The following is a 25800-nucleotide window of genomic DNA, read 5'->3' as shown; positions in this document are numbered from 1 at the left end:
GATTCTACAAAGTTGTTCCCGTGTGAGATCACCTAAGTTGTACAAACAAGCTGCAGAAGGACTTCACACTGCAGCCCCAACCTCCTATGTGGTTCCTCCCAGGGCTCCATCCCAAGCCATGCCCCATGCTCCCTGGACAGCTCCATCATCTTGTTTCTTCACTGCCCTCCCTGTGTGGCCCTAAAATATGCACCCAACCCCGTCTCTGCTGCTCCAGATGTCAGCCTGGAGGTAGATGTCACACAGCCAACCCTTTCACCTCTCTCACACACACACACACACACACACACACACACACACACACGCGCGCGCGCCCCTCTGCTCCACCCTCTTGGTCATTCTCTCCTACAACAGCCCTGAAAGCCAGCTCTCTGCCCCGACGGGTAGAACAACACAGAGATACAATCTTCAGTCTTTGTTTTAAACACACACTGATCCTTTCCCCTGGCTAAGGAAAACCTTTGCTGTAGTTTGGATCTTAGGGTCTCCCAAATATCTGTGAAGTCTTGGTCCCCAGCATGAAACATTTAAGAGGTGGAGGAGGAGGTCTTCAGGTCTTTGGGGGTCCTCAGTGGACACTGGGATCCTGGGCCCTCCTCTCTCTCTCACTCCCCAGCTTTGCTCCACCACAAACTGCTTCCATGATGAGCTGCCTCACCGCAGGCCTAAAAGGCAGCAGGGCCAACTGATCATAGACCATTGGCCATGGGCCCAAATTAGCCTTTCCTGTCTGTAAGTCACTGTTGCTGGTATTCATTCTGTAGTAACGGAGCGCTAACTAAATGGCTGTCTTCCCAACCAGTGTTCGGCTGGGCAGCAGAACCAGCCAACCAGGGAAGGGCCCAGGCTCAACCCAACAGGCTGCTCTCCCCTAGGCCTTTGCATGGGCTGTTCCCAGCCACCTGAGACTCTTTTTCTTCCTTCCTTCCTTCCTTCGTGTTGTTACCTAATGGGGCCTACCTGACTGCCCTATTTAAAACTGCAGTCTTTCCTGCACTCCGCACAACCTTTCTCCCTGATTGACTTTTTCCCCATAGGCTGTATCCCCTCTTACTGCCCCTCTTGCTCTTCTCTCCAGGCCCAAATGGAAACTCCGTGAGGTCAGGGATCAATTCTCTTTTGTTCTCTGAGGCATCCCCAGAAGCCAGAGCAGTGCCTGGCACCTGGAGGTGCTCTGTTAATCTCTCCCAAATGACTGGCTGACCTTTCTGGAAACTCTTATCACACTGAGTGACCTTGCGCAACTCCCTTCCTTTCCTAGGCCTTCTTGCTCAAGCTGTCAATGACACATGGGGTGGGATGCTCTCTAGGGTGTGACCTAACACTGAGATCCTGGGGACTAGGGCACTGTGGCTCTAGAGGCGATACATATCCAGGTGTCTCACCCTGCCTGGTCCCTCTCAGCACAGGTTACTCCAGCTCCGGGCCCCTGCTACCCGGCCCTGGCCCTTTCTGCCTAAGAGCCCCGTGAAGGACCATGTACAGTGCCGAGGGCTCACTTAAACCTGTGAGCAGTCCTGTGAAATGAGTCCCTGACTGTGCCCAAGTCCAGGAGTGGAAGCAGATGGTCTGAGAGTTAAGCGCCTTGACCAAGGAAGCAGGATCCAAACTGTCTTCTACCAAGACTCATGCTTAAGCCCGTGGTTCTTAATCCTGGTGCACATTAGAAGCATCAAGAGAAATTTTGAAACTAGCTAATTCCTGGGTGTCCCCATCAGAAACCTGGGTTAATTGTGAGGAGGGTCCCTCTTGCTTCCAGCACTCTGTCCAGCAGGCAGGAGCAGCTAGGGGTGAGAGAGACCTCAATGCTCACCTCTGTACAATGAGCGACCATGGAAAACCAATGGTCATTGACTGTCTGCTGTACACAGACCAGTGAGAAGTGGTCTGAGATCCAGGATCTCAGGGAGGAAGATGGAAATAGGACCTCTCTTGCATGGGTAGATGGATGTACAGAGAGCATCTGTCCAAAGGCTTAGACCAAGGGAGGAGCAGAAGGGCAATTTGAACTGAGGTCCAGTTCAGGCTGAGGTCCAATTAAGTTCTGCCCCAGAACTCCCAACGCAGTAACTTCCCTTTGGCATCTCTTAGCACGGTTCTCTCAAGTCCTGACCTCATTCACTGTTGTCTTTCATGTTTCCCCTGGTAGTGGGCCACTACCAAAGCCACATTTTTCTCCACGTGGGCACATGGCAAATCCCAGCATGGGATTGTGTGGCAGGTGCAGTGAACAGGGAATGAGACTGTGGTACCACACATGAGGAAATGGGAGATGGAGAACGAACTGTCCCCTTTCCACCCTCATTCACATGTAACCCCACTGGACAGGAGGTGAGGGACAGAGTGAAGCGTGACTTCCAAGCTGTGGAACCCTGGACAAGATCTTTCTTTGAATTCTCAATTTCCTCATCTGGAACACAGTACTCTCCTTCCAGGGTTTTCTTGATGATTGAAAAGGACACAGCCAAAAAGGGAAATGACCCAACATCCTGGCATATGAATGAACTGCACTGCAGCCACCTGAGGGGCTACCTGTCAAAATTACAAGGAGGACTACTGTGACACCCCTCAGGAATGGGCCTCAAGATCGTGCCCAGTCAGTGAAGCCAGAGACAGAAGAGCACAGACTGTGTGACTCTTAATTACATCAAAGTCTGGAAAAAGCTCACTGAAGCGGCAACTTGTCTGCGGTTGCCGGGGGCCGACTGCACAACGTCCAGTCTCAATGGAGCTGGTGTCTGTGTATGTGGACATATGCATCTGCCGAGACTGTCCACTTAAAACGGATTTTGTTGCATGGAATTACACCTCCATACAGTTGATTTTTTAATTTAAATAAATAAGTAATATATGAATATGCTTTTTGAAAAAACAAAACCACCCAGTGTGGTGTTCTGCAACTATCCATCGGGACATCTTACACCTAGAATCCAGCCACGGCTCAGCATCCTCTCTTGCACTGGTGGTCAGAGCCACGGTTCTGACTCACCCGGATTTTCCTAACAGCCGCCACACTGGTCTCCCAGCCCGGCCCTGCCTTTGCCCCTCCCGGCAGTTCCTAACGCAGCAATCAGAGGGACCCTGCTCCAGCTGCTGGTAAGTCAGCTCTCACTGCTCTGCTCTTCTCACTCAGAGGAGAAGCTCAAGTTCCCAGTGACCCACAGTGTCCCACTTAATCTCATCCGCCTCACTCTGCTGTCCTTATCACCTCACATTCTCCTTTCCCTTCCTCCACTCTAGACACACCGGCCTCTTGCCTGTTCCTCCCACACACCAGCAGCGGTCCTGCTCGGGACCTTGGCATTTGCCCTTCCCTCTGCCTGGAGTGATCTTCCTCAGATACCTACATGCCTCGCCCCCTTGCTATTTTCAAGCCTTTACTCATCTTGTCAGTGAAATTTCCCTCGACCACAAGTTTAACATGATAATCCTCACACCCAAAGTTTTCCATCTCCCTTCTTTGCTTTGTTCTTCTTCATAGCAAATATAATACAACATATATTTTATTGACCACCTCCAATAAATGAATGAATAGCATGCATTCCACAACTGTCTATTCTCTCTCTGCTTTATCCATCTGAACACGGCTCTGTGAAAACACCTGGAGAGGTATTTAATGGTTCCAGTTTCACAGATAGGAAGAAACTAAGGCCCAGCAAGGATGAAGGACTCACTCAAGATGATAATGCACAACTCCCGTGCATGCCTAGTGATGCTGCTTCCCCTTCTCAGAAGAAAGAAGAAAACTCATGAAAGGAGAAAGTGAACAAGTACAGAGCACAGACAGTGAGCAAGGGGAGAGAGATGAGACATTTAATCTCTGGGTTGGAGAAGTTTGTGAAACTAAATGAATCAACCTGATGTTAGCTGAAATTTGGCATGAGATGGGCTGACGTGGTCCCTTTAAACCCAAGGAAATCTGAGATTGCAACAGAGAGCGGCTCTTGGCCCCCAGTTGAGGAGGAAACGGCCAGGCTATCTTAGGAAATTTACAAACAGGTGGCAAGAGGCACAGACACCCAGGAGAGGCTTGGAGTGACAGGTCCCTGAGAAGGGAGAGAAATCAAGTGTGGGGCCATCTCTCTAGGCCTGTCTCTCTAACACCAGACGGTCCTCCCTGGGGACAGAAGGAGCATAGCTGAAGAGCGACAGGAGGGGGAACCTGCCCACAGCCATCTGGCTGGGAGGGGCCCTCTGTGGAAGCAGTGCCTCCTCTGGCAGGACTGGGCTGCCCCTTACTTGGCCTTGTGATTCCCATAGGGCATCCCATTTTCCCCAGGGAAAAACCCAAGATCCCAGCAGCCCATGCTGGCTGGCACTGGGGGGGCCTGTCTGCCTCTCCTGCCTCATCCTGAACTGTGCTCTAGTGACACTCACCTTAGCACCCCAGGGCCTTTGCACAGGTTTTCTCATTTTCTTAGCATGCTCTTCTCCCTCTCCCTCTAGCCAAGTCAGTTGAGTCAAGCTTCGGCTTAAATGTGACTTTATCCAGGACAATGTCTTGATCCCCATCCCTGGAGAACTGCCAGAAACAACCAACTGCAGTCCTGTCCCCTGCTTAGCACTTGCCCCATGTGCAGTTAAGTAGTGATTGCAATCATTTGTTCGCTGTGAAACTTCCTCCCTGGCTTTGGCTCCCAAGAGGGAGGAAGCCATGCTAGTGTCTTCTGACCGTGGTCTCAGCAGCTCGTATAGTTCCCAGGCCCAAAGAAGCCCTCAGTAAACACAGGATGAACTTGTGACTGTCTTTTCCCCAGTGACACTTTTATGTCCTTCCATGGAGAGGAAACAGATCTCTTTTCCCTCCGACACAGATTGAAATAGGGGCCTAGTAGTGGGTAGCAGTGGCCGCCAGCCACGTTCAGATCTAGATTCAGCAGATAAACTCCTGGGAGTTACTGAGGTCCATTTAAGACTGGTCAAGGCTGTAACAAGAGTAAATACGTATTCCTGAGACAGAACTTTTGAATCTAATAAAACTTAAATATAGCCTGCTTTCCTGGTTTGGTATAGAACAGTAATGTGGATTTGAGGCCTGGGGCTGTAGCTCAGAAGTAGAGAAACTGTCTAGCATGTGCAGCAGTCCAAGCGAGAGGTGATGGTCCAGGTCTTCAGTGGCATAGAGGGGAAGGGTGGTCGGCTGAAGACAAGTGAACTACATAAGGGGTACGAGTGCTGCCACACAAGTAATGCCCCAGAAAGACTAGAAGACTAGCTGCTTTTGGGGGGGGGGTTGTGCTGGGGATGGAACCCGGGGCCTTGCCCGTGCTAGGGAAGTGCTCTACCACTGAGCTAAACCCCCAGCCCCCAAAAGCTAGCTTTTTGGCAGGTCAGTCTTTGCTCAGAAAAGCTGGCCCAGAAAGGATTAACTGTAAAGATGAAAAAGATCCAGGAAGGACAGAGAGAACTCAGAGGGACATAAAGATACCGGCTCCAATGTTCTGCCTCAGTGTGGTGGCTTGTCAGAAAGCACGCTTGGAATCCCTAGGTTTTGCTAGTATTCTCCACTCAGGATGAAGTCTCAGACCTTCTATCCTGGGAGGAAAAAACCTGTTCCACTCTGTTCATCTGCCTTTACATCCCTAAATACACACTGCAGATAGTTTCTGGAAATTACATCTATAGAACAAGATCCACCTTCCTGGTCAGAGATTATGATTTAGTTGGCATGGGCACTGCTGCTTTGAAAGCACTGATATGGTTTGAATATGTTTTGGGCCCCCCAAGGGATTAAAATCACAGTCTTCACAGTGGCGATTTTGGGACATGGAGCAATCTTTGGGAGAGGCCAAGTGGGAAGTCCTTAGGTCCCTGGGGGGTGCCCTTGGAAGGGACTCTCAGGCCCTTGCCTCTCTCTCTAACCTCCTGTGAGCTCTTTACACACACTCTTCGCCACAATGTGTGGCCCTCACCAGAAGCCAGATGAATGGTTCTGCCCAGCCTCAGACTTTGACCCTCCAAAGCTGTGAGCTCTAAAGAAAGAAAGAAAGAAAGAAAGAAAGAAAGAAAGAAAGAAAGAAAGAAAGAAAGAAACCACTTTTTTTCTTTATAAATAGCCTCCTTCAGGTGTTTCGTTATAGGGATGACAAGTTGCTTAGGGTTAAGAGTGCTTGCCTAGCCTGTGTGAGGCTGTGGATTCCATCCACAGTATCAGAAAGGGGGAGGGAGGGGAGAGGAGTGTAGCTGACTAAGTCCCTCAGGTGATTCTAATACGCATCCTCGGATGAGAGCAGTAAACCTCTCTTCTGACCTCCAGTTAACCAGCCCACTCCATTCCTGCTATAAAACCTGTTAATGGATGCCCTTCACACATGGCTGCTCCCAGCTGGTAGACTGTAAAATAATTAATTGACTTAATATCTCTTGACAAAGTATCTCAATAATTATATCTATATGGTAGTAATTATATATTGATTGCACACAGAAGCGATAATATTTTGGATAATGGTTAAATAAAATATATTATTAAAATTAATTTCACCTTTTAAAATTGTCTACTAGAAAAATTTTAATTATGTATTTAGTTCTTATATATATATATATATATATATTTTTGATCGAACTCATGTCCTTGCGCTTGCACAGCAGGCAGTGAAACCACTGAGCTAAATCCCCAGCCCTAGCTCTCAATTATATTTCAATTGGAAAGTGTTGGTTTAAGTCATTTGGAGTTGGAGTTTTCAGTTACCTGCAGATTGAAAGCAAAAAAAATTTTAACAGGTATAAGTATCATGATTATAATTTTACAGTTGGAAAAACTGAAAATAAGAATTCAAAGGACTTGCTCATGATGACACAATGTAACAGTTGCTAATGGTCACATTCAAGTGTCCTGACAAATGTTTGCCCCTCTAAGAATTTGAGAATATCCCTGCCAAATTAAAAATTTGGAAGTTCCCACTCAAATTGAAGAAAGCACAACTATTTATGAAAGCTAAGGGAAGGAGATCTAAGATCCACTCTGAGACAGGAAAAAGACCTGTGTGCCATCTCCTGCTACAGAATGGTCATGCAGAAGGTCACCCAATCTGGCCAGTAATACTTTTCTATTTCTAGGAAACTATCTCAGGTTGGACTGTCATTGTCTGGGGAACTGACCAGAGAGATGGAGAGAGAGGAACAGAATAGCTCCTTTCCAGGGGTCCTCATGGCCTCTGGATGTCCTTACCTAACAGTCCAGTCCCTCCACGACCTGGCCCACTCCCCTTGCCAGAATGGTCTGCCCATGTCTTTTGCACCCCAATGTCAGTGCTATGTCCTCAGGACACCACTTCCCCTTCTCCAAACTCTTATTGCCTGAGACATTTGTCACTTCTTCTCTCCTTCCTTGTTTGTATCTTGTCTATTCTGTCTAACAGCCATCCCTGATTGTTCCTCAGGTCTGCCTATGTAATCCCAGAAAGTAGCACAAGACTCTAGGATAGCCCCAAGGAAGTGTCATCCACCAATTTCAGACAGGGTATAAGATGTAGCATAGTAAATGTGGAGTGAGCATCAGAGGGTCCACAGGTCAGTGGCTCTTGTCCAAAGGACACCGAGGTCAGACCAAGTCAACAAGCCATGCATATTGTGGTGAACACATAGGCCCATATCAGTGACACTGTATAGATGCTCCTAAGCCAGCGGTGGCAAACCTATGGTATGCATGCCCAGGTAGCTGTTTGTTATCAATGAAAGCTCTATAAGGTTCGCCATCATTGTCCTAAGCAGAGGGGACAAATCCAGTCTTGGCTCTAACCCACCTTGATACAGACAATGAAGCCAGCATGCCAGAAAAGCAGATCAGGGTAGAGATAATCTTTGGGGGCAGAAAAAATAATGAAAATTGCATGTCCACTTCTCTGGGGCACAGAGTTGGCCTGAGATTGTGTGCAGGGATTTGGAAGAGAACTCTCGAGAATGCCTCTGAGGAAGGAGGTAGGATCTGGCAGTGGAAAAAGTTGGATATCATCAACAGAGGCCTCAGCTGATTCCATGGGATATCTTGAGTTGGTGTAGTCCTTCAGAGTCATCTGACATCACAGCACAGAGTCAGGTCTCTGTACCCCTGTACTGGCTATGGATGAGCCAGCTCCCATCCACAGAAGGCAATGCTCAGCGGGGAGCTATTGGCAGCTCACACTCGGAGCAGTTAGGGAAAAGAGGATCTGGGTCCTGAGGGAGTAACCAGAAGCTATCATAAGGGTTAAGTCCAAACTTCAGTGTGACCCACAAAGCTCTCAGGATCTGGGCTCTGCCAACATGTCCAGCCGCCCCCCCACACCCGCCCCGGCTCTGGCTGTTTCTGGAACTCAATATGCTCCATTCCCACTGTCCAACCTTCACATTCCTCTGCCCACCACAGTATGGTCTCCCCTACCACCACTCAGTGAACCCTAGGGTGACTGTTCTCCAAATTTATCTGAAGCTAAAGGGTTTCCCAGGATATGAGACTTTCAGGGCTAACACCAGGACAGTTCCAGGCAAACCAAGAGGTTGGGTGAGAAGGGCATTTCGTATTAGCACAATATTCAGCGATATACTGGCGAACTAGCTCTTCAGGTAAAACAAACCTGGGTCTGTAGCCTTAGCCAATGTCCACCACATGCATACTCCCACTCTGGCTGGTCAAGTTGCCAAGGGTTGAACAGGTAATTTGAAAATTTCCTGAAAATGTCACAGTGGGCTCTTATGAGCCAGGAGGGGCTGGTTCCAGTAGGCCGTACTAGTATGGACTGCCATATTCCTAGTGTCTGCAGATGTGAAACACAGGTATTAACAACTGCAACTCTGGAAATGAGAATCTAGCAGGAGTGGAGCTTGGAGACCATCTAGTCAAGTGCACAAGTAATCTGTAACATGGATCACCCCTTCCCCATCCAGTGTCCACGACAGACATTGCTAATCGGTCATGATGCTAACTCCTAATACAACCTCACAGTCTCCTCTCACCATGTCTCCAGGTAGCCACAGCCAGAAAGTTAGTGTTGCATGTAAGAAAAAGTGAATTTACCTTTAAGAGTGTGGTCCGGCCAGGGATTTAGCTCAGTGGTTCTGCTGCCTGCCCTGCAAGTGCAAGGACCCGAGTTCGATCCCTGGTACCAAAAAAAAACCAACAAAAAAAACCCCAAAGAGTGTGGTCCAGTCCTCTTATTATACAGATGAGATGCTTTGGCTCAGAGAGAGACCTGCCCACGGTTACACTGCAGATAGTAGCTCAGCTGGGACTAGAGAATAGATTCCCTGCCTCACTTGCTTTCTTATAAATACTGTTTGTGCCAGGTGTAGTGGTGCATGCCTGTAATCCCGGCACTCAGGAGGCTGAAGCAGGAGGATTGCCATGAGTTTGAGGCCAGCCTGAACTACGTAGTGAGAGCCTGTCTCAAACAAAACCAAATAAATAAATAAATACTGTTTGTGAGTTGGGAAGGGCACACTTTTTTTTTTGGTACCCAGGATCGAACCTGGGACCTTGCGCTTGCAAGGCAGGCAGTGGACCACTGAGCTAAATCCCCGGCCCAGGGAGCACATTTTTAAATGACAGAAGTCATACATGCTCTTTCCAAAAAGTTTCAAACAGATAGGAACATAAAAGAAAAGACCTTTGCACTTTCTCCTCAAGGGTGACACTGTTAACAACGCAAGTCCTTCCAGGCCTTCCTCTACAGACAAATGTGCACATTTCACTACTGGACTGAAAGGTTTGCTGTTTATCACTCTACGTCACCCCATCTCTGAGAACTGGCACGTAGTAGGCACTCAAGACCTATTTGTCAAGTGGCTTTTGTTCACTTAAAGCCTGTTAGGTTCCTTTCCCTAATGAGAGTAGGTAAGCCTACCTTTATTTTACTTCACTGCATGGTCTCATAAATTAATAGCTCCTTTAGTGAGCGGTTGGACTGCATTATGTTCTCCCATTACAATCCCAGGGCCTTGCTCTCTGGCTCGCCTACAAGGCTGGCACCAAAGTCCCTTCCCATGGCTTCCAAATGCTGCCGTCTGTCAAAGCTCCATGGTCTCTGATTTCCTGGGATCACCGAGAGACAACCCTAAGCAAAGCAGAGGAGCTGGCGGCATTTGTGACAGCTCTCAGGAGAAGGGTCAGGTTGCAGTGGGTGGATGACAAGTCCTCTTAACTGCAGGGCTTTACCACCCCCACATCCAGAGTCTGCTGCCCCGGATGACACCCCACAGTTCACACAAGAAGCTGAGGATTAACTGGGTGACATCACCCGGGTGCTGACAGCTCGGGCCTGAGGCCTGAGTGGAAGCCCCATTGCCAGGCCCTGGGTAAGCTCCGCACCCTGACGGCTGCCAGCAACTCTGAGTACCTTGGAAACCAGAACCCAGTGGGTGTGTGGAGGCAGAAAGGGTCGAGGGGAGAGGGTCTGGGTTCAGAAAGAGGCCCCTGCCGGTGTACCGGCCTGCCACCACCCTCGGGCCCACGGGCCTGTCCAACAGGCAAGGCATGTCTGAACGTGGTGTCCTACAGTGGACACCTGACTTCCCTCCTTAAACCCTCATCCAGTCTCAGTTCACAGCATCGACACTCTTCCACAGTTCACACCAAAACCTGGGACCAAGCTTGACCCCCTTCCTCTTACTGCTTCTGTCCAATCTTTCAGCAAAATCTACCAGTTCTTGCCTGCTTCACAAGCGCAAGGTCCTGAGTTCGAGCCCTGGTACCAAAAAAACAAAAACAAACAAAATCTACCAGTTCTTCCTTCAAGTATCCTTTCTCACCATCTTGACGGCTGCAAGATGAAGGCCCAAGCCACCACCATCTATCACCTACATTATTGCAAGAAACTTGCTAATTAGTCTCAACACAGTAGCTGAAGGGAGCCTTTTCCATGAAGGAATCCCTTTCAAGCAAGTCAAGTTCTATCACTTTTAGGGTCCCCATTTTTCTCAGAATAAAAGCCAGAAGTTTACCATGGCCTACACAGTGCTGGACAGAATACCTTCTCTGTGCCTTCCTGGCAAACATTCCATAGGTGATATCATGTCCCGCTCTGTGTGTCCCACGGTCTGTTTGTCCTGCCACTGAAGGTGTTAAATTTGACCGTGCAGTCAAGAAGGTATGCATTGAGGATTCCAACTTAATTAAAAATAAAAGCAGTGAGAGCTTGATGCATGCCAGACAGCATATCTTGCAGGCTCCATCTGCCTCAGGCCTAGGCATGTGGCCCCACTCCATGGCATGGGCAACAATGTGTAGGGCCAGGGATTTAGCTCAGTGGTTCTGCCGTCTGCCCTGCAAGTGCAAGGACCTGAGTTCGATCCCTGGTGTCAAAAAAAACAAAACAAAACAGTGTGCAGCCAGCAAAAGCTTGCAGGCTCAAGGTGCTCACACTGGCTGGCAGGGAAGCATCCTAGAGTCGTCCCTCATGCCCCTGGATTGCTCTGTAGATTCTGCTGGCGCACATCTGGACTGACCCTTAAATAGGGAGTGGAAGTCACACAGGAGTGAGGAGGACCAGACCTCATTGCCCACCTTCTCTGGGGCCCCAGCGTGGGAAGGGATAGGAGGGAACAAGGACGTCCCTCTGGTCCATTGCAGAAAGCAAGCCTGTCCCCCTCACCCCATACTGTCAGTCACAGCCCTCAGAAAATGAGACTAGACATTCCTCCCTAGGGTGTGGCGGGCAAGGGCTGGCCCACAGAACAGCTGTGGGGGCCCTGGAATTAGCAGGTCCTGGAAACAAGCAAGCTTCATGAATCCCAAGGGCCTGCCTTGGACTGGACATATCTACAGAGATCTGTTCAATTGGACACATGGATCACAGAAACAAGGCCACAGAGAGGAAAGACTTTCCACTTTCCAGTCTTGCTGAGGGGCGCTCTGGTCCCCTGGGGTCTCCAGATAATGCCAAGAAGCTGCTGAGACAGCAACACAGCCCACTGTCATGCTGATCCCTGGCTGTGAACTGGGACATGAGATTTTCAAGATGAGGTTAAATTATGCTGATTCTACATTCGAAATGGAATCATGCCTGGCGTGGGTTCCATCCATGCTGCCAGGACACAAGGAGAGAACTAAGCAAATCAACATCTTGGCTTTTTCACTGTTCCAAAGTCAAAAGCTAGTTTTGGGGCTCAAATATTATCCCAAAGTCAAGGACAGCTATAGTTCAGGCCATTCTGAACTAATTTACCTTTAGGGGTATGAAGAAAATAAAGAAAGGATAAAATATATTTTGTCATTTTTTACGTGCCAAGCATTACGCCATGTGCTTTATATGTATGATCTCATTTTCATTGTCTCAATTATATTTTGAGAAAGATTTTAACATTCCTAGTGGGAAAAAGGAAATATTTGCCCAGGTGCACATATTTAAGAATTGGCAAAGCTGGGATTTGAACCCCCAACTGGCTACTCTAAGGCCTCAATGTCTCCCTTTAATAAGTACCATATGTGTCCCTTTAATATCGTATTCTTAGGACCTCTAAAGTTTATTTTTGATAGCAATGAAAAAAAATTTGAATTAAATAAATTTTTAAATTTTTAAATCTGAAAACCAAAAACACTCCACTAGAACTAAAAAATGAATTGAGCAAGCTAAAATAATTCAGTCACCATTAAATTTCTTCTATAAACTAGCAATGAACAATTGGTAAAATGAAATCTAAAATATCATTTAAAAATCATTTTAAAAAATAGCAAAATATGTGGGAGTCGTTGAAAACTCCGTAGCATTGCTGAGTAGCATTAAAGAAGATCTAAATAAATCAGGATCTATACCATGTTCATAGATCAAAAGGCTCACTACTACTAAGATATCCATTCTCCCAAACTCATCTAATGCCATTGTAATCAAACCCCAGAAGGATTTTTTTGGTAAGAAACTGACAAGCTGATTTTATAATGTATATGCAAGTAGAAGTGATCTAGACTATTGAATCTTGAACAGGAAGTGAGAAGTTGGCAGATATTCTCTATCTGATTTTAAGGCTTACTGTAAAGCTACCGTAATGAAGACAGTGCAATATTAGTACAAAAATAAATAGATTAACAGAAAAGACATCCCTTTGGGGAGCAAACAAATAAATAAATATGGAAGTTAACTTCCTTCATGCTCAGCTCTGCAAGGATCACATATCATGGATTGAGAAAATATGACACCGAGTACTACTCAGTCAATTGTCATATCACTGAGCTCCCACATTCAGAGTCCATTGGATTGAAATGAGCCTAAGTCATTAGCTTTCAGCAGGAGAAATAACCTGGGCCCAGAGGTAAACAGAAAAGTCTTATCAATTCAAAATACAGTGGTTATAAAAAAGCTTGAACACATGCCAAACTCTGTTCCAAGAGCTTTATACATATCAGTGCATCGTTTAATTCTCTCAACAAAACAGAATAAGGGAGAAAGTGGCCAAAACTGAATATAGAAAGGGAAATGTTTTATGGATTTGTTTCCACTTTTTCATTTTTGTCTGTGGGTGTGGGTATGGAATTACAATGTGAAGTGCCTATTTTATAGTGTTTTTGCAATCATAAAAGTTCGAAAGCCAATAGTATAGTACACAAGAGAGATCTTTTTTGTTTTTGTCTTTTGAGATAGGATCTCAGTATGACGTTCAGGCTGGCCTTGAACTCAGTACGTCGCCCAGGCTGGCCTCAAACTCAAAATCCTCCTGCCTCAGCCTCCCAAATGCTGGAATTATAGGCATACATCACCATGCCCAGCTACCATTTTGAAATTCTTAAATGATTTTGAAGAATGAGCCCACACTTGCATTTGCACTGGGTCCTACAAATTATGTAGCCAATCCTGACTCTTTTGTATCATTGTGTACCATTTAGTAAAACATTTATATTATAAAAGATTTAATCATTACTTGTTATTATCAAGTTCCATCTCTCCCTCTTACTAGCTTGAATGAGAATATGTATGTGATCAGTCTCAGTTTTCTCATCTGTAAAATAGGGGTAGCAACAATACAGTACTTCCTCATAAGATTGTTGCAAAAGCTTACATAATACAACCAACATAAAGTGCGAAGAACAGGGCCTGGCACATAGTATGGGCTTCAAAAATGCTAACTTTATTATTATTAGCTTTATGAAAAATAGTCAATCTTGGGCCTTGTTTTTCCTATGAATATTTTGATGATTGAACTAATCAATGGTTCTGGAATTTATTTGCGCATAAGCATTGCTAATCCAATGACTATCTGAGAAAATACCTCTCAGAAAAAACACAGGCTTTCATGCACATAAGCACACACCTCATGAGCAGTATCAGGGTATATATGGGCCCCTGAGGTCGAGATCAGGAACCTCAGAAAACAAGGATCACAAATGGCCCTTCTAAAAGGTCTGAAGACATAGGGGAAGTGGGAGGGGTAGGGGAAAGAAAAGAAGGGAAAAGAAAAAATATGAGAAAAGGAAAAAAAATGGAAACAAAGTCTTTGTAAATAGGGAAGGGTGGAGGGGGTGAAGGGAGGGCGGGGGAGGGGGAAAAATAAGAACCCAGATACATCATGTAAGGGCACAAGATCCCAATGATGAATGTAACTCTATTCTATACCTAAAATGTACCAATAAACTTCATGGAAATAAACAACAACAACAGATGGCCCTTCTAGTGCTGGAATCCATGAGTCTTGGGGCGGTGGGGGTGGAAACAGCTCAGCGGCCGTGCAGCACATTACTCCTTCAGGCCTGGGGTATGTGTGCATGAGCTTTAAGTCAGCAGCTATTTTTAGCTTTGCTTTATATGGCCATGGGAGGAATGAGGGCTAAAGGATGCAGAGGGTGCCAAGAGGCTCGCAGCAGGGTTTGAGAGTCTGGAGCCCATTCCCTCTCGTCACACCAGAGCCGAAGAGTTTAACACTCAACCAAAGCAAGGGCTTAGAGGAAAGGGAAGGTCTATGAAGGTAGAAATGGCAAGGGCTTCGAAGAAGATGCTGGGTCAAGTCACTTTACTGTTTGTTTGTTTGTTTTCTTTTGGTTTTGTAGACAGTGTCTGCTGTATTTCTGACTGGCATTGAACTCATTGTGTAGCCTAGGTTGGCCTCAAACTCACAGCAATTCATGAACCACTAGGCCCGGACCTCAAGTCATTTTAGAACAGTGATTTTCAAATGTCCTGACCATGGCTTATGGTCAGAAATACATTTTACATCATAACACACTTAAACACAGATGTTTTTAAACACACCCACCCACACACACTCTCAGCTGAACAAATGTCTCAGGAAATAATACTTTGTCTTATTCTCTGTGAAAACTCTGATAGTTTCTATGTTATTCTGTTGCTAACCTTCCATTTTGAAAAAGCTAGGTCTTGACCTACTAAGTTGATTTCACCACCTCTTACTGGCTCGGTACCTGCAGTTGGGAATCCTGACGTTTTCCTTGGCTTGGAGCAGGCAGTTTGGCTGCAAGGCCAGCAGAGACTGCTTCTCCATCTTTGGATAAATACTAGCTTCAGCTCTGTCTCCTGGATGAACAGCACGCTTTGGCCCTCCTGGCCTACGTGGACTTCGTTCTTTCACCCTGGAGTAGGTAGGCTCACTCCACCAAGTCAGGGCACTTACTCCAGGAAGCCACCCTGAGATCCTAAGTCTGACAGTTTCCCCCGTGCTTCCTTGGTCCCTTGTCTGCCCCTGCCTAGTCTCCTGTGCTGTCCTGCATGTGGTTTCCCCTGAATTTCCCAATGAAGTCAGGGACATGCATGCCATTTCTACACTTCTCAGTGTAGCACAGTGCTGGTTTGATAATAATCATGCAATATGTATTTTCTAAATGAATTAATCATAGGTAATAGTAATAATAGCAATTGCCATTTATTTTGTGTCTGTTTATCCTGTGAGAGATCTTATGAGAGATTCAGATAGGTCCATTTTATGGATGAGAAAATTAAGAATCAAAGAGATTGCAGAGCCCAGTGACTGACTCGAAACTGCTCCTAATCACAGGATCTTATTTGTTCACATTCCCGTCAATGCTACTTGGGATAGGGCAAAGGGCAGGTGGGGGGTGGGGGTGGGGTGGCTGATGACAGATTGATTAAAGAGATTTTCCAAAGCAGTGTCCATGTCTAATTTTGGAGAGTTACACCTCATGTGTGGCTTGGAAGAGAATCCATGAGGTTTCCAGGGCCCCTAGATATAGGGCCATCTCACTTGGGAGAAGTCTGGGCCACTGACAAACCAGAGTGGCAGGTCTTCTAGTTACCTGGGCTCAGGAGCTCCTGGCACCTGGGATAAAACCCAAGGCCTGTCTAGCTAAGGCACAGTTCTGCATGCCTCTAATTCCAGCTACTCAGGAGGCTGAGGCAGAGCACTACAGACTTGAGTTCAGCGTGGGCAATTTACTAAGATCCTGCCTCAAAATAAAATGTAAAAGGGCCTGGGGATGTAGCTCAGTGGCAGAGCACTGGCCTAGCATGTGCAAAGCCCTGGGTTCATCCCTAGTACTGGAGGGGGAAAAATCCAGGCCTGCAAAGCTTGGGTGATCAGGCCGTGCCCACAATTCCAACTTGCACTCCTGTCTGTAACCCTCATACACTCAGTTCCTGCGATGCCTGTGGTCTCGCTGCTCTTCAAGTATGCCAAGCCTGGCCCTGGAGCTCCGTTCTTCTGCCTGAAAGGCTTTGTTTCCTCTCTAGTCTTACCCATCTTTCTCTGAGACTGCCTTATCTAGAGGCACTATACTCTTGTCTCTCTCCTTTGTTGCTGTAATGCTAGTAACTTCTGGAAATTATATATACAGAGTGCCCGAAATATATGGTGAATGTTTAAATTTTAAAAATGTATCACAGTAAAAGACACATTGCCATTAACCCATCTCAAAATACTGCTTCTAGGGCTCGGGATTTAGCTCAGTGGTTCCAGCGCCTGCCTTGCAAGCACAAGGTCCTGAGTTTGATCTCCGGTACCAGAAAAAAAAAATAATGAAGTCAAAATACTGCTTCTCGCCCTGAACACACTTATTCCATCATTCTTGTCACTTTCGGTGTTTTTTTTTGTTTTGTTTTGTTTTTGAGACAAGGTATCACTATGTAATTCAGGCTGGCCTTGAACTCACGGATCCTTCTGCCTCAGCCTCCTGAGTGATGGAATTACAAGCATGTGCCACCATGCCTGGCTACTTGTCACTTTCTGAAGCAGTTCTAGAAGTCCTCTCTCCTGGGTATCTTTACACGGGTTGATCAAAAATATGGTGAATTCTGCTAAGTGACATCTAACAAAAAGCCAGGCTCATGAAAACATTACTGTGCGACCTCCCCCACCTAACCACCCAATCTGGCACCATACAACTTCTGGCTCTTCCCCAAAGTCAAAGTGACCATGAAAGGTAAACATTTGGAACTGATTCAGGACAACAAAGCAGCCACAACAGTGCAACTAAAGACACTCATGTGAAAGGACTTCTAAAACTGCTTCAGAAAGTGACAAGAACAATGGGATGAGTGTATGATAAGTGTATGAGAGATGTTTTGAGGGGGACAAATGGCAATGTGCCTTTTACCATAATAAATTTTAAAACATTTTTCACATTCACTATATTTTTTATCATATTGTGCATGAGTGTTTTCTGGTTTATTTCTCTCTTTTCCACTAGACAGGAGGTTATACTCAGACCTTACTATGGGACAGTGCCTGGAACAGAGTAGGTCTCAGTAGCACATGCTGTGTGTGTGAGTGAGTGAGTAAGTAAGTGAATGGGTTTTCCTCCTTTTAGACATTTTAGGAGATCAGCCCACTGGTTCCCATGCTCATGTCAGGCCAGCAATGTGTGTCCCTGGTCTCACATGAGTGTGTGTTGGTTTATCCTTGGTTTGGAGAGAAAGGAGAAGGGAAGGAACACCGGGCAGGCCTACCACCTGCCACTGAGGCTCGCTCTCTGCTGTGTCTCCAGTGCATAGCACACTGCCCAGCATAACCACCTGCTGAGCAGAATGGTACCACATTGGAGAAGGTCAGCAAGAGGCTCAAGGTCACCAAACTACCAAGCGGTAGAGCCAGAATTTATCCTTAGCACTGTCCAACTCCAGCCAGTGCTCCGTAGCTGCCACAGAAACTCAGGGACACAACCTCACCAACATTCAGACACACAGAGGGCAAGTCCTCCCCCAGACTCCAGCCCACCCTCACCTCAGGCTGCTCTCCAGGGTCCCAAGGGCCTTGGCTTGAGCAGATCTTGCAGGCTGAGGGCTTCTCATGCTTCTTCCTGTCCTTCCCCCATTCCCAGAATGCCCACTTCCTATATTCTACTATAAAGAGGGGGACTAGTGACCAAAAATAATGTTTTACAAATTCCTTCTATTGCCCAATAGAATTATTTTTAATTAGCCAATTAATTATTTTTTAATTTTTTTCAGTCATGCAACACAGTAGGAAGATGCCATAGAATTATTCTGTGCCAGAAGGAATCTAATGACCGTTAAAAGCAGGACCAACTTGGGCCGGGGATGTAGCTCAGTGGTTCTGCCACCCACCTCACAAGCGCAAGGTCACCATTTTGATCCCTGGTACCAAAAAAAAAAAAAAAAAAAAAAGCAGGAGCAACATTTCTGTTTTACATTTTTTTGAGACAAGCTTTAGCTGTGTAGCTCAGGCTGACCTCAAACTCCCTATGTAGCCCAGGCTGGCCTAGAACTCATGATCCTCCTGCCTCAGACTCCCAAGGACTAACAAACTGTTTCTGTGAAGAGTCAGAAGGTAATGCTTAGGCTTTGTAGGATCACAGGCCAAATGGAGGACATCACATAGGGACTACCACATAAATTTCACATGTCATCAAAAATTGCTTTTCTTTTGCTTTTTTTCCCCCAAACAATTAAAAATGTAAAGCCACTTTCTGCTCCTAAGCTGTACAGAACAGGCAGCAGGCCCATTTGGCCCATGATCTATAGCTTTCTAGCCCCTGATTTAAATCAATACTTTTCTGCCGAGCGTGGTGGCACACACTTGTAATCCCAGCACTGGGGAAGCAGAGGCAGGAGGATCACATAGAGTCCGAGGTCAGCCTGGGCTACATAGTGAGCCCTGACTCAAAAAATCAAAATAAATAAATACTTTTCTTTGTTGTGGTGCTAGAGATGGAACCCAGAACCTCACTCACACTAGGCAAATACTCTGCCACTGAACCACACACGCAGCCTCCCTCCATTTTTCTTTTTCTTTTTCTTTTTCTGAGACTGGGTCTCCCTCTGTTGCCTAGATGGGATTCAAACTCCTAGGCCTAAGTCATTCTCCTGCCTCAGCCTCCCCAGTATCCCAGATTATAAGCATGAGTCACTATACCCCAAAAGCAATACTTTAAAAACTTTAACATGTTGGGCCGGGGATTTAGCTCAGTGGTTCTGCTACCTGCCTAGCAAGCACAATGTCCGGAGTTTGATCCCCAGTACCAAAAAAACCACAAAATCCCAAACTTTTACATGTTAAGATCCGCCTGATGAGCTTGTTAAATCACTCTTCTGGGCACTCACTCAGAGACTGATTTAAAAAGTCTGGGTGGGGCCTCTCGATTTGCATTTCTATCTGGAGGGCAGGCGAAGCCACTGGTCCCTTTCTACTGGCCACATTGGGAGCAGCATTCCTGCCCTAAAACACCCCCCTTTTTTTTTTGTACTGGGGATCGAACTCGGGTCCTTGCACTTGCACAGCAGGTGGCGAAACCACTGAGCAAATCCCCGGCCCCTAAACACCCCATTTTTATAGATGAAGAAATCGAGGGCCGGGTAAGTGTCATGTCCCGAGTCTCACCAGTGGGTGAGGTTATGACTGCCCTGCCACTTTCCAGGATGGCTTTGCTCTAGAAAGCTCTACGTTTCCTTAACCCCTGATCAAGCTCACACCCCAAGCCTCTGTACAAACTCCTCTCTCTGCTGGGACGGAGACCGCCCCTAACTCCCACTCTCACAATCACACTTCACGTCAAGATCTCACCCAAGTCTTACTTCCTTCAGAGCATTCCCTCCCCGACCCGGGCTGCGCTTTCCTGCCACAGCGCTCTGCACGTGTCTGTGTGTACCACCTGCAGGCTTATCTTTGAAGCCCGGACTGTGTGAGACTCCTGGTACCGTGCCTGGCAAATGGGAAGTACCAGGGAAATGTGCATTGAAGGACAGAGGGCACGTGTGAGTGGGTGGGTGGATGCGTGGGCCAATGGATGAACGTGCCTCTTGATCTATCACTTGCAAACAATTTTAATGGCAAAGTGAAACCAGACCCAAATTCTGCTGGAATACAAGCTACAGTCTATTCCACGGCTGTTTATAAACCGAGCATGCAAGCAGCAGCAGTTACATTTCGCTGAGTGTGTCTAGGGTGTGTAGGGTATGGCAGACCTTGTGCTAAGCGCTCCTGCCCTTTACTGGCCCTGTCTTTGCTGACAAGAAAATGGATGTTCAGAGAGGTAGAACAGCTTGCCCGAAGCCACACAGCAAATCACATCGTAGCCTATGGGCTTCTGTGCCAGCTGCCCTGCCCTCCGCCCTTGCCCCTGGGCCCCTCCCTCGCCCCCCCCAGCCTTGCAGGCCCCAGGCTGGGCTCACCTCCGTCTGCATAGGTCTCGGTGCCATACCCGTCCTGCAGACCATTGTTCCAAGTGCCCTCGTACTTGGCACCGCTGCTGGAGCTCTGCCGGGTTCCATAGCGTCCCTTGAAGCCATGCGTCCACTCCCCCTTGTAGAGCCAGCGCCCCTTGGTCTCTATGCCCAGCCCGTGGCGTTTGCCCTGGCTCCAGTACCCCTCGAAGGTGTTTCCGCTGGGCCAGGTGTAGACGCCCGCCACTTCAAAGCCAAAGTTCCAGGAGCCCGAGTACTCGCCCTGGCCCTTGGGGCCGGTGCACAGGCCGTGCCCGTGGGCCTTGCCCCCCGCCCAGCCCCCACAGTACGCGCCGCCATCGTCAAAGTCAAAGCGGCCCCCGCTCATCTCATCCTCGCCCCCCACAACCTCCCCGTCCTCCAGCTTGGGTGCAGGGCTGTCGGGGAAACTGACAGACACTCTCCAGGCACCCGCAGGTCTGAGCCCCAGACTCACCACCTCGCCCCTGGAGGAGGGAAGCAAGAGGCTGGCAGAGGCTGAAGGAGCCCAGGAGCCAGGTCAGCACTGGGGGCGCTGGTTAGAGCCATGCCGGGGGGCCCCTTCAGTCAGCCAGAGGGAGGCTGCCACTGGCGAAGGAAGCAGGCGGCGAAGACTCAAGTCCCCACAAAACGCCCCAAGTCTGGCTTCCATGGTGTCGGAGGGAAAAGGCTCTGACCCCTTTAAGAAGCACAGTGAAGAGTGTTGGGTAGGGGGGTCCCAGTATCAAAGAGGGGCAGCCCCCCGTGGCAGCCCCAGCCCAGGCGGAATTCCCCAAGGCAGCCACTGGCCCCCTCCTCCTCCACCCCCGTGGGTGTGCAGGCTGTGATCGCCGGCCGCTGCCCCGCCCCTTCTCCAGCCCTGCCCTCCTCCTATGACAGAAAGGTCAGTGTTGCCCTAACAAGGCCATTGGATCTCAGAAGCTGCTCCCAAAATAACCCCCTGGCCAGCCTAGCCTCCTTCAGAGCAGGAGGGAGGGGTGTTTCAAACCGAGCTGTGGCTGCAGACCCAGGCAGGGGCTGGAGGGCAGAGGAAGGGAGCTAAGAACTGAGTGCAGACAGCCCAGGCCACCTTCGTGCCTTCCCTTCCCATGGGTAGAAGCTGCCTTCTGCTCTTGGAGTCCTCTGCTCAGGACAGGGAGGAGGGAGGGGACACCAAGTCCCCAGCCCTGGAACACTTCAACTCCCCCAGCACAACAGGCTGGCAAACCTCAGACGCCCCACCACTGGCACCCCCTAACAGGCCCTGGGGCTCCAGCACCACTGCCAACGCCATCAAGGAAGTGGGTGACCTAAAGAGAAAGCAACGGGGGACGGTTTCCCATGTGCTTCTGACTGCAGAGGGAGACTCAGGAAGAGAGGTGAGGTCCTGGCCACAAGAGTGTGGAAGATGCAGACAATGCTCATGCACAGCCCCAGGCCCTCTCAATCCCATTCAGGGCTAAAAGCAGGGTCTACTTGCTTCCTTGCCCCCCACGGGACAAACACCACCCTGAAGGAGAGGAGGCTGTCCTCTCTTTACTCCTGAGACACAGAGTTGCAGGTTGTGTTGGAATGAGCTCCACTAAGAAATAAATACTCAAGGATTAAGGATCATGGCGTTTGTTAAAACTTCCTTTCCAAACTCTCTCTGCTCTAGTGGCCTCAGAGCCCAAGGCCAGGCGTCAGAGAGCTCTTGGGACAGGGTCAAGAGCTAAGGGCCTGGGTGGATTCCCAGTGCTCAGGTTCCCACTCAACTCCAGTAGAAAGAAAAAATAAATCTCTGCAACCAAAAGCTGTGTCTGGGGTAATGATTGTAAATTCCAACCAAGCCCAGGGGTAACGGTACAGAGTACCCCTGGAAAAGATAAGAGCCTCCAAGATTAGGAAGCGCCGTGTGTGTGTGTGTGTGTGTGTGTGTGTGTGTGTGTGTGAGAGAGAGAGAGAGAGAGAGAGAGAGAGAGAGAGAGAGGTGAATGGGTTGGGGTAGAAATCACCAAACTAAGCAAAGCCATTAGAGACCATTAAACCATTATCTGACTTTGGATGTATCAGATATACTTCTAAATCCCATGGTGATAAGGTCAGGTAAAGTCCTGGCAGTTTTGTTCTTATTTCAGAAATGGGCAGAAAATGTTCTCTCCTTTCTGCCCCACTGATCACCATTTCTTACGACTTGGTTCTTTCATGTGCACAGCCCCATTTCCATGTCAGCACTTCACCACCTGGAGGAGACCTCAGCCTCCCTCGCTGCAGAGTGGAGAAAGAACAATCATTCAGCCCAGCAGCCTGCCCCTCGACCAGGTGGACAACAATTTCCTCCCCAAAATCGCCTCTAAGGACACCTCCGTGCTGCCTCCAGGGCGTTCTGCATTCCCACTGGTCCCTGAGGACTTGGAGCAGCAACTTTGCTGTCAAGGGAAGATGGAAGAGCATTCCAACCGGAAGGGAGTAAGAATCTCCTGAATTCTCCATCCAGGTAACTAAGCGCCAGGCCAAGCCCTGTAATGGTGTTCTAAGGCCTCAGAGCAGCTCCAGCCATGTAAATGTAGCCGCCATTGATCCACAGCAGCTCCTTGTGACAGGTCCCTCGGGGTGGGTACACATAAGACTCACGTAGAGAATGTAAACCCTAATGGAGTCCAGAGCCCCACTCAAGATTGTGTGATTAGACTGTCCTGGGAGAAGACTTGGGTCACTGCACTCTTTCTAAACACTCCCCAGATAAATTTTGTCCCTGGTTAAGAACTACTTAAGTTTTCAAGTAACAAGTGTCTTAATAGCATTTATAAATCTCAGATCCATTTATTTCCTACAGGCTGTGTAGGCTAGGTAGTTTTGGAGTTACGTATATGTTCGAATCCCAGTTCTGACCCCACAAGCAATTGATTTTTGTAAACGTTTAGGTAAAATTCGGATTGCCAAGTTTGGCCCTGGCCTTACCTGCCCAGCGGAGTCGTCGCTTACTTTGTCCCTACTTTAATTTTGTCCATTTCAAGGAAAGGGGGCCCTCTTGTGGCCATATGTGCATTACAGCAGATTTTCCTTAGGAATACAGTTCTTAAAATGGGATTTACTAAACTTGAAATGAATTTTAAACTGTTTAAAAAGGTAGCTGTCACGCTGTCTCTTCTTCTCAAACCCCCTTTTCATTCTCTTGATCTGTTTTGGTCAGAGGTGTTCACTTCCTCCCGCTGTTACCTCCTTGACTTCTTAAACCGGGCTGCCTCCCGGGAACCCGTGGAGAGGGAACAAAGTTCCGAGCACAAGAGGACTGCGCCCAGTCTGCTTGGGTTCTGAGCCCCTGAGCCCCGGTGAAGAAGCTGCCTTTCCCAGGGACCTCTGCAGACTTGTCTCCAGGCTGGATCAGCTGCCTTTGCCACAGGCTGGCTCATTCTCCAAATCCTGAGTCACTTGAGGTAGAAATTTTCTTCTTCCCAAAGAAAACAGCACCTCATCTTGGGTGGGCCCTGGCTTCCCTGTCTGCACACACTGGGTGCCTCATCTCTCTTCTCAGCAGCACGGGAAGCACAGGACTCCCTTCTGGAAAGGCTTTCTTGGCTGATTTCTAGGATGGACCCTCCCTTGGTTCTGCCCTTGCTTCACTGGTTCCTTCTCAGTGCCTGAACTTTGTACCTCAGGAATGTCCAGAACTTGGTCCTCTGACTTTTTTCAAACAAGCTATTACTATGTTGTCCAGGCTGGCCTGGGACTCATGGGCTCAAGTGATTCTCCTGCCTTAGCTTCCCGAGTAGCCAGGATTTCAGCTGCAGGCCACTGCACCCAGCTCCGACTTCTTTATGTACCGTCACTGCCTAGGTGATCTTCAGTATCATGGCTTTCAAAACATTCACATACTCATCACTCCTACATTTGTCTCTCCAAACCATTATCCAACCACGTACTCAACATCTCTGCATATCTTGAGCATCTCAGACTTCACAAGAACAAAACTCAACTCCCCATTTCCCTTCCGAAATCTTAAAAGCTTTGGGCTCATCCTTAATTCCTTTCTCGCACCCTACCTATATCCAACCCACCAGTAAATCCCTTCAACTCTACCTTCAAAATCATTCCAGATCACAGAATAGCTTCTGCACTGCCAAGTGTCCAGCCACAAAACCATTGCCTGGTCCACTGCAAGCCTCCTGACTGCTCTACTTGCCTCCCCTTAGCCCACACTCGGCAGCTGATGGTCCTTTAAAAGGTTAATCTTGTAATCCCAGCAGTCAGGAGGCAGAGGCAGGAGGAACACAAAAGTTTGAGACCAGCCTTGGCTACACAGTAAGTTCAAGGCCACCTCTTAGGTCTCATAGCAAGATCTTTTCTCAAACAAAGTCATCTCTCTTCTCTGCTCATTTGCTACGTGGCTCTTTACCTCACTCCTACTGCAAGCCAAAGCTTTTAAAACTCCACTAGGCCCTCCACATCTGGCCCCACCAGAACCCCTGACCACAGCTGCTCAAGCTGTAATTTTTGTGTTTCCTTCGGCCAAAACTGCAAAGGCCTACAGGGCTCACGCCCTCAAGGTTTCTCCACTTTATCACAGAAACTCCACTGGTGACCGCAAATAGTAGAAATCCCACCCCCTCCTCTTTCTCCTAGTCACTTCCCCCTCCATACCACTTGTATGTTCATCATCTTTCTCCACCAAGGACAGGAATATTGTTCTGCTTACTTTTCTACTTCTGGTACCTAGTGTGTTGGTGTATTGGAAACACTCAAGAGATATTTGAATAAAAGAATGAACTGAAGGTAGAAATCAGGATGGCATCCTTCAGAACATCAGAATATAATTTAAACAATTCCTCAGTCCACAAACTGAATCAATTTTCTAGTATGTATTGAGAGTAAATCACATCCACAAATGAGTCAAATATTCTAATGTGAGAAATTAACATGGAAGCTGGTCCAGTTTGGTCTGAGCAATTTTTAACTGAGATTTCACCGAAGGGCTGGGGATTTAGCTCAGTGGTTCTGCTGCCTGCCTCACAGGCACAAGGTCCAGAGTTTTCTATCCCTGGTACCAAAAAAAAAAAGATTCAAGACATTAGTAACCCACAATGTAACCCCATGAATCTGGAATGCCTACACTTTCACCCTAGTTGATTTCAACAGGTTCCTAGGTCATTGGAACTTTAATCTTTTCAATCCTTACACCCCACCAACCTTGTATGAAAAGAATGTAGTACCACTCCTCATTCTCTGATTTTGTGTCAACAGACCACTTTTTGAAAACAAATGAAAAGGGCTTAATAACTTAAGACCTAATCTTAACTGTATTTGAATCAGGTAG

General features: G+C 47.7%; 1 protein-coding gene across 2 annotated transcripts in view; it reads right to left on the bottom strand.

Annotated features, from left to right (window-relative positions):
* Nucleotides 1-21359, bottom strand: part of Jph2 (junctophilin 2) — a 73920-nt gene extending 52561 nt beyond the window's left edge. Inside the window, exon 1 of one of the 2 annotated variants that reach the window (XM_021239083.2) lies at nucleotides 20499-21359. In XM_021239083.2, coding sequence (XP_021094742.1) covers nucleotides 20499-20877 — 379 coding nt within the window. In that variant the 5' untranslated portion in view covers nucleotides 20878-21359. The remainder of the gene's footprint in view (nucleotides 1-20498) is intronic. The other variant, XM_004858199.4, reaches the window with a different exon arrangement.
* Between the last annotated feature and the right edge of the window lie 4441 nt (nucleotides 21360-25800).

Source organism: Heterocephalus glaber, unplaced genomic scaffold, assembly GCF_053883595.1.
Source record: "Heterocephalus glaber isolate CG9 unplaced genomic scaffold, H.glaber_assembly_v1.0 deba00001673, whole genome shotgun sequence".
Lineage (NCBI taxonomy): Eukaryota > Metazoa > Chordata > Mammalia > Rodentia > Bathyergidae > Heterocephalus > Heterocephalus glaber.
This window is presented reverse-complemented; position numbering and strand designations above follow the sequence as displayed.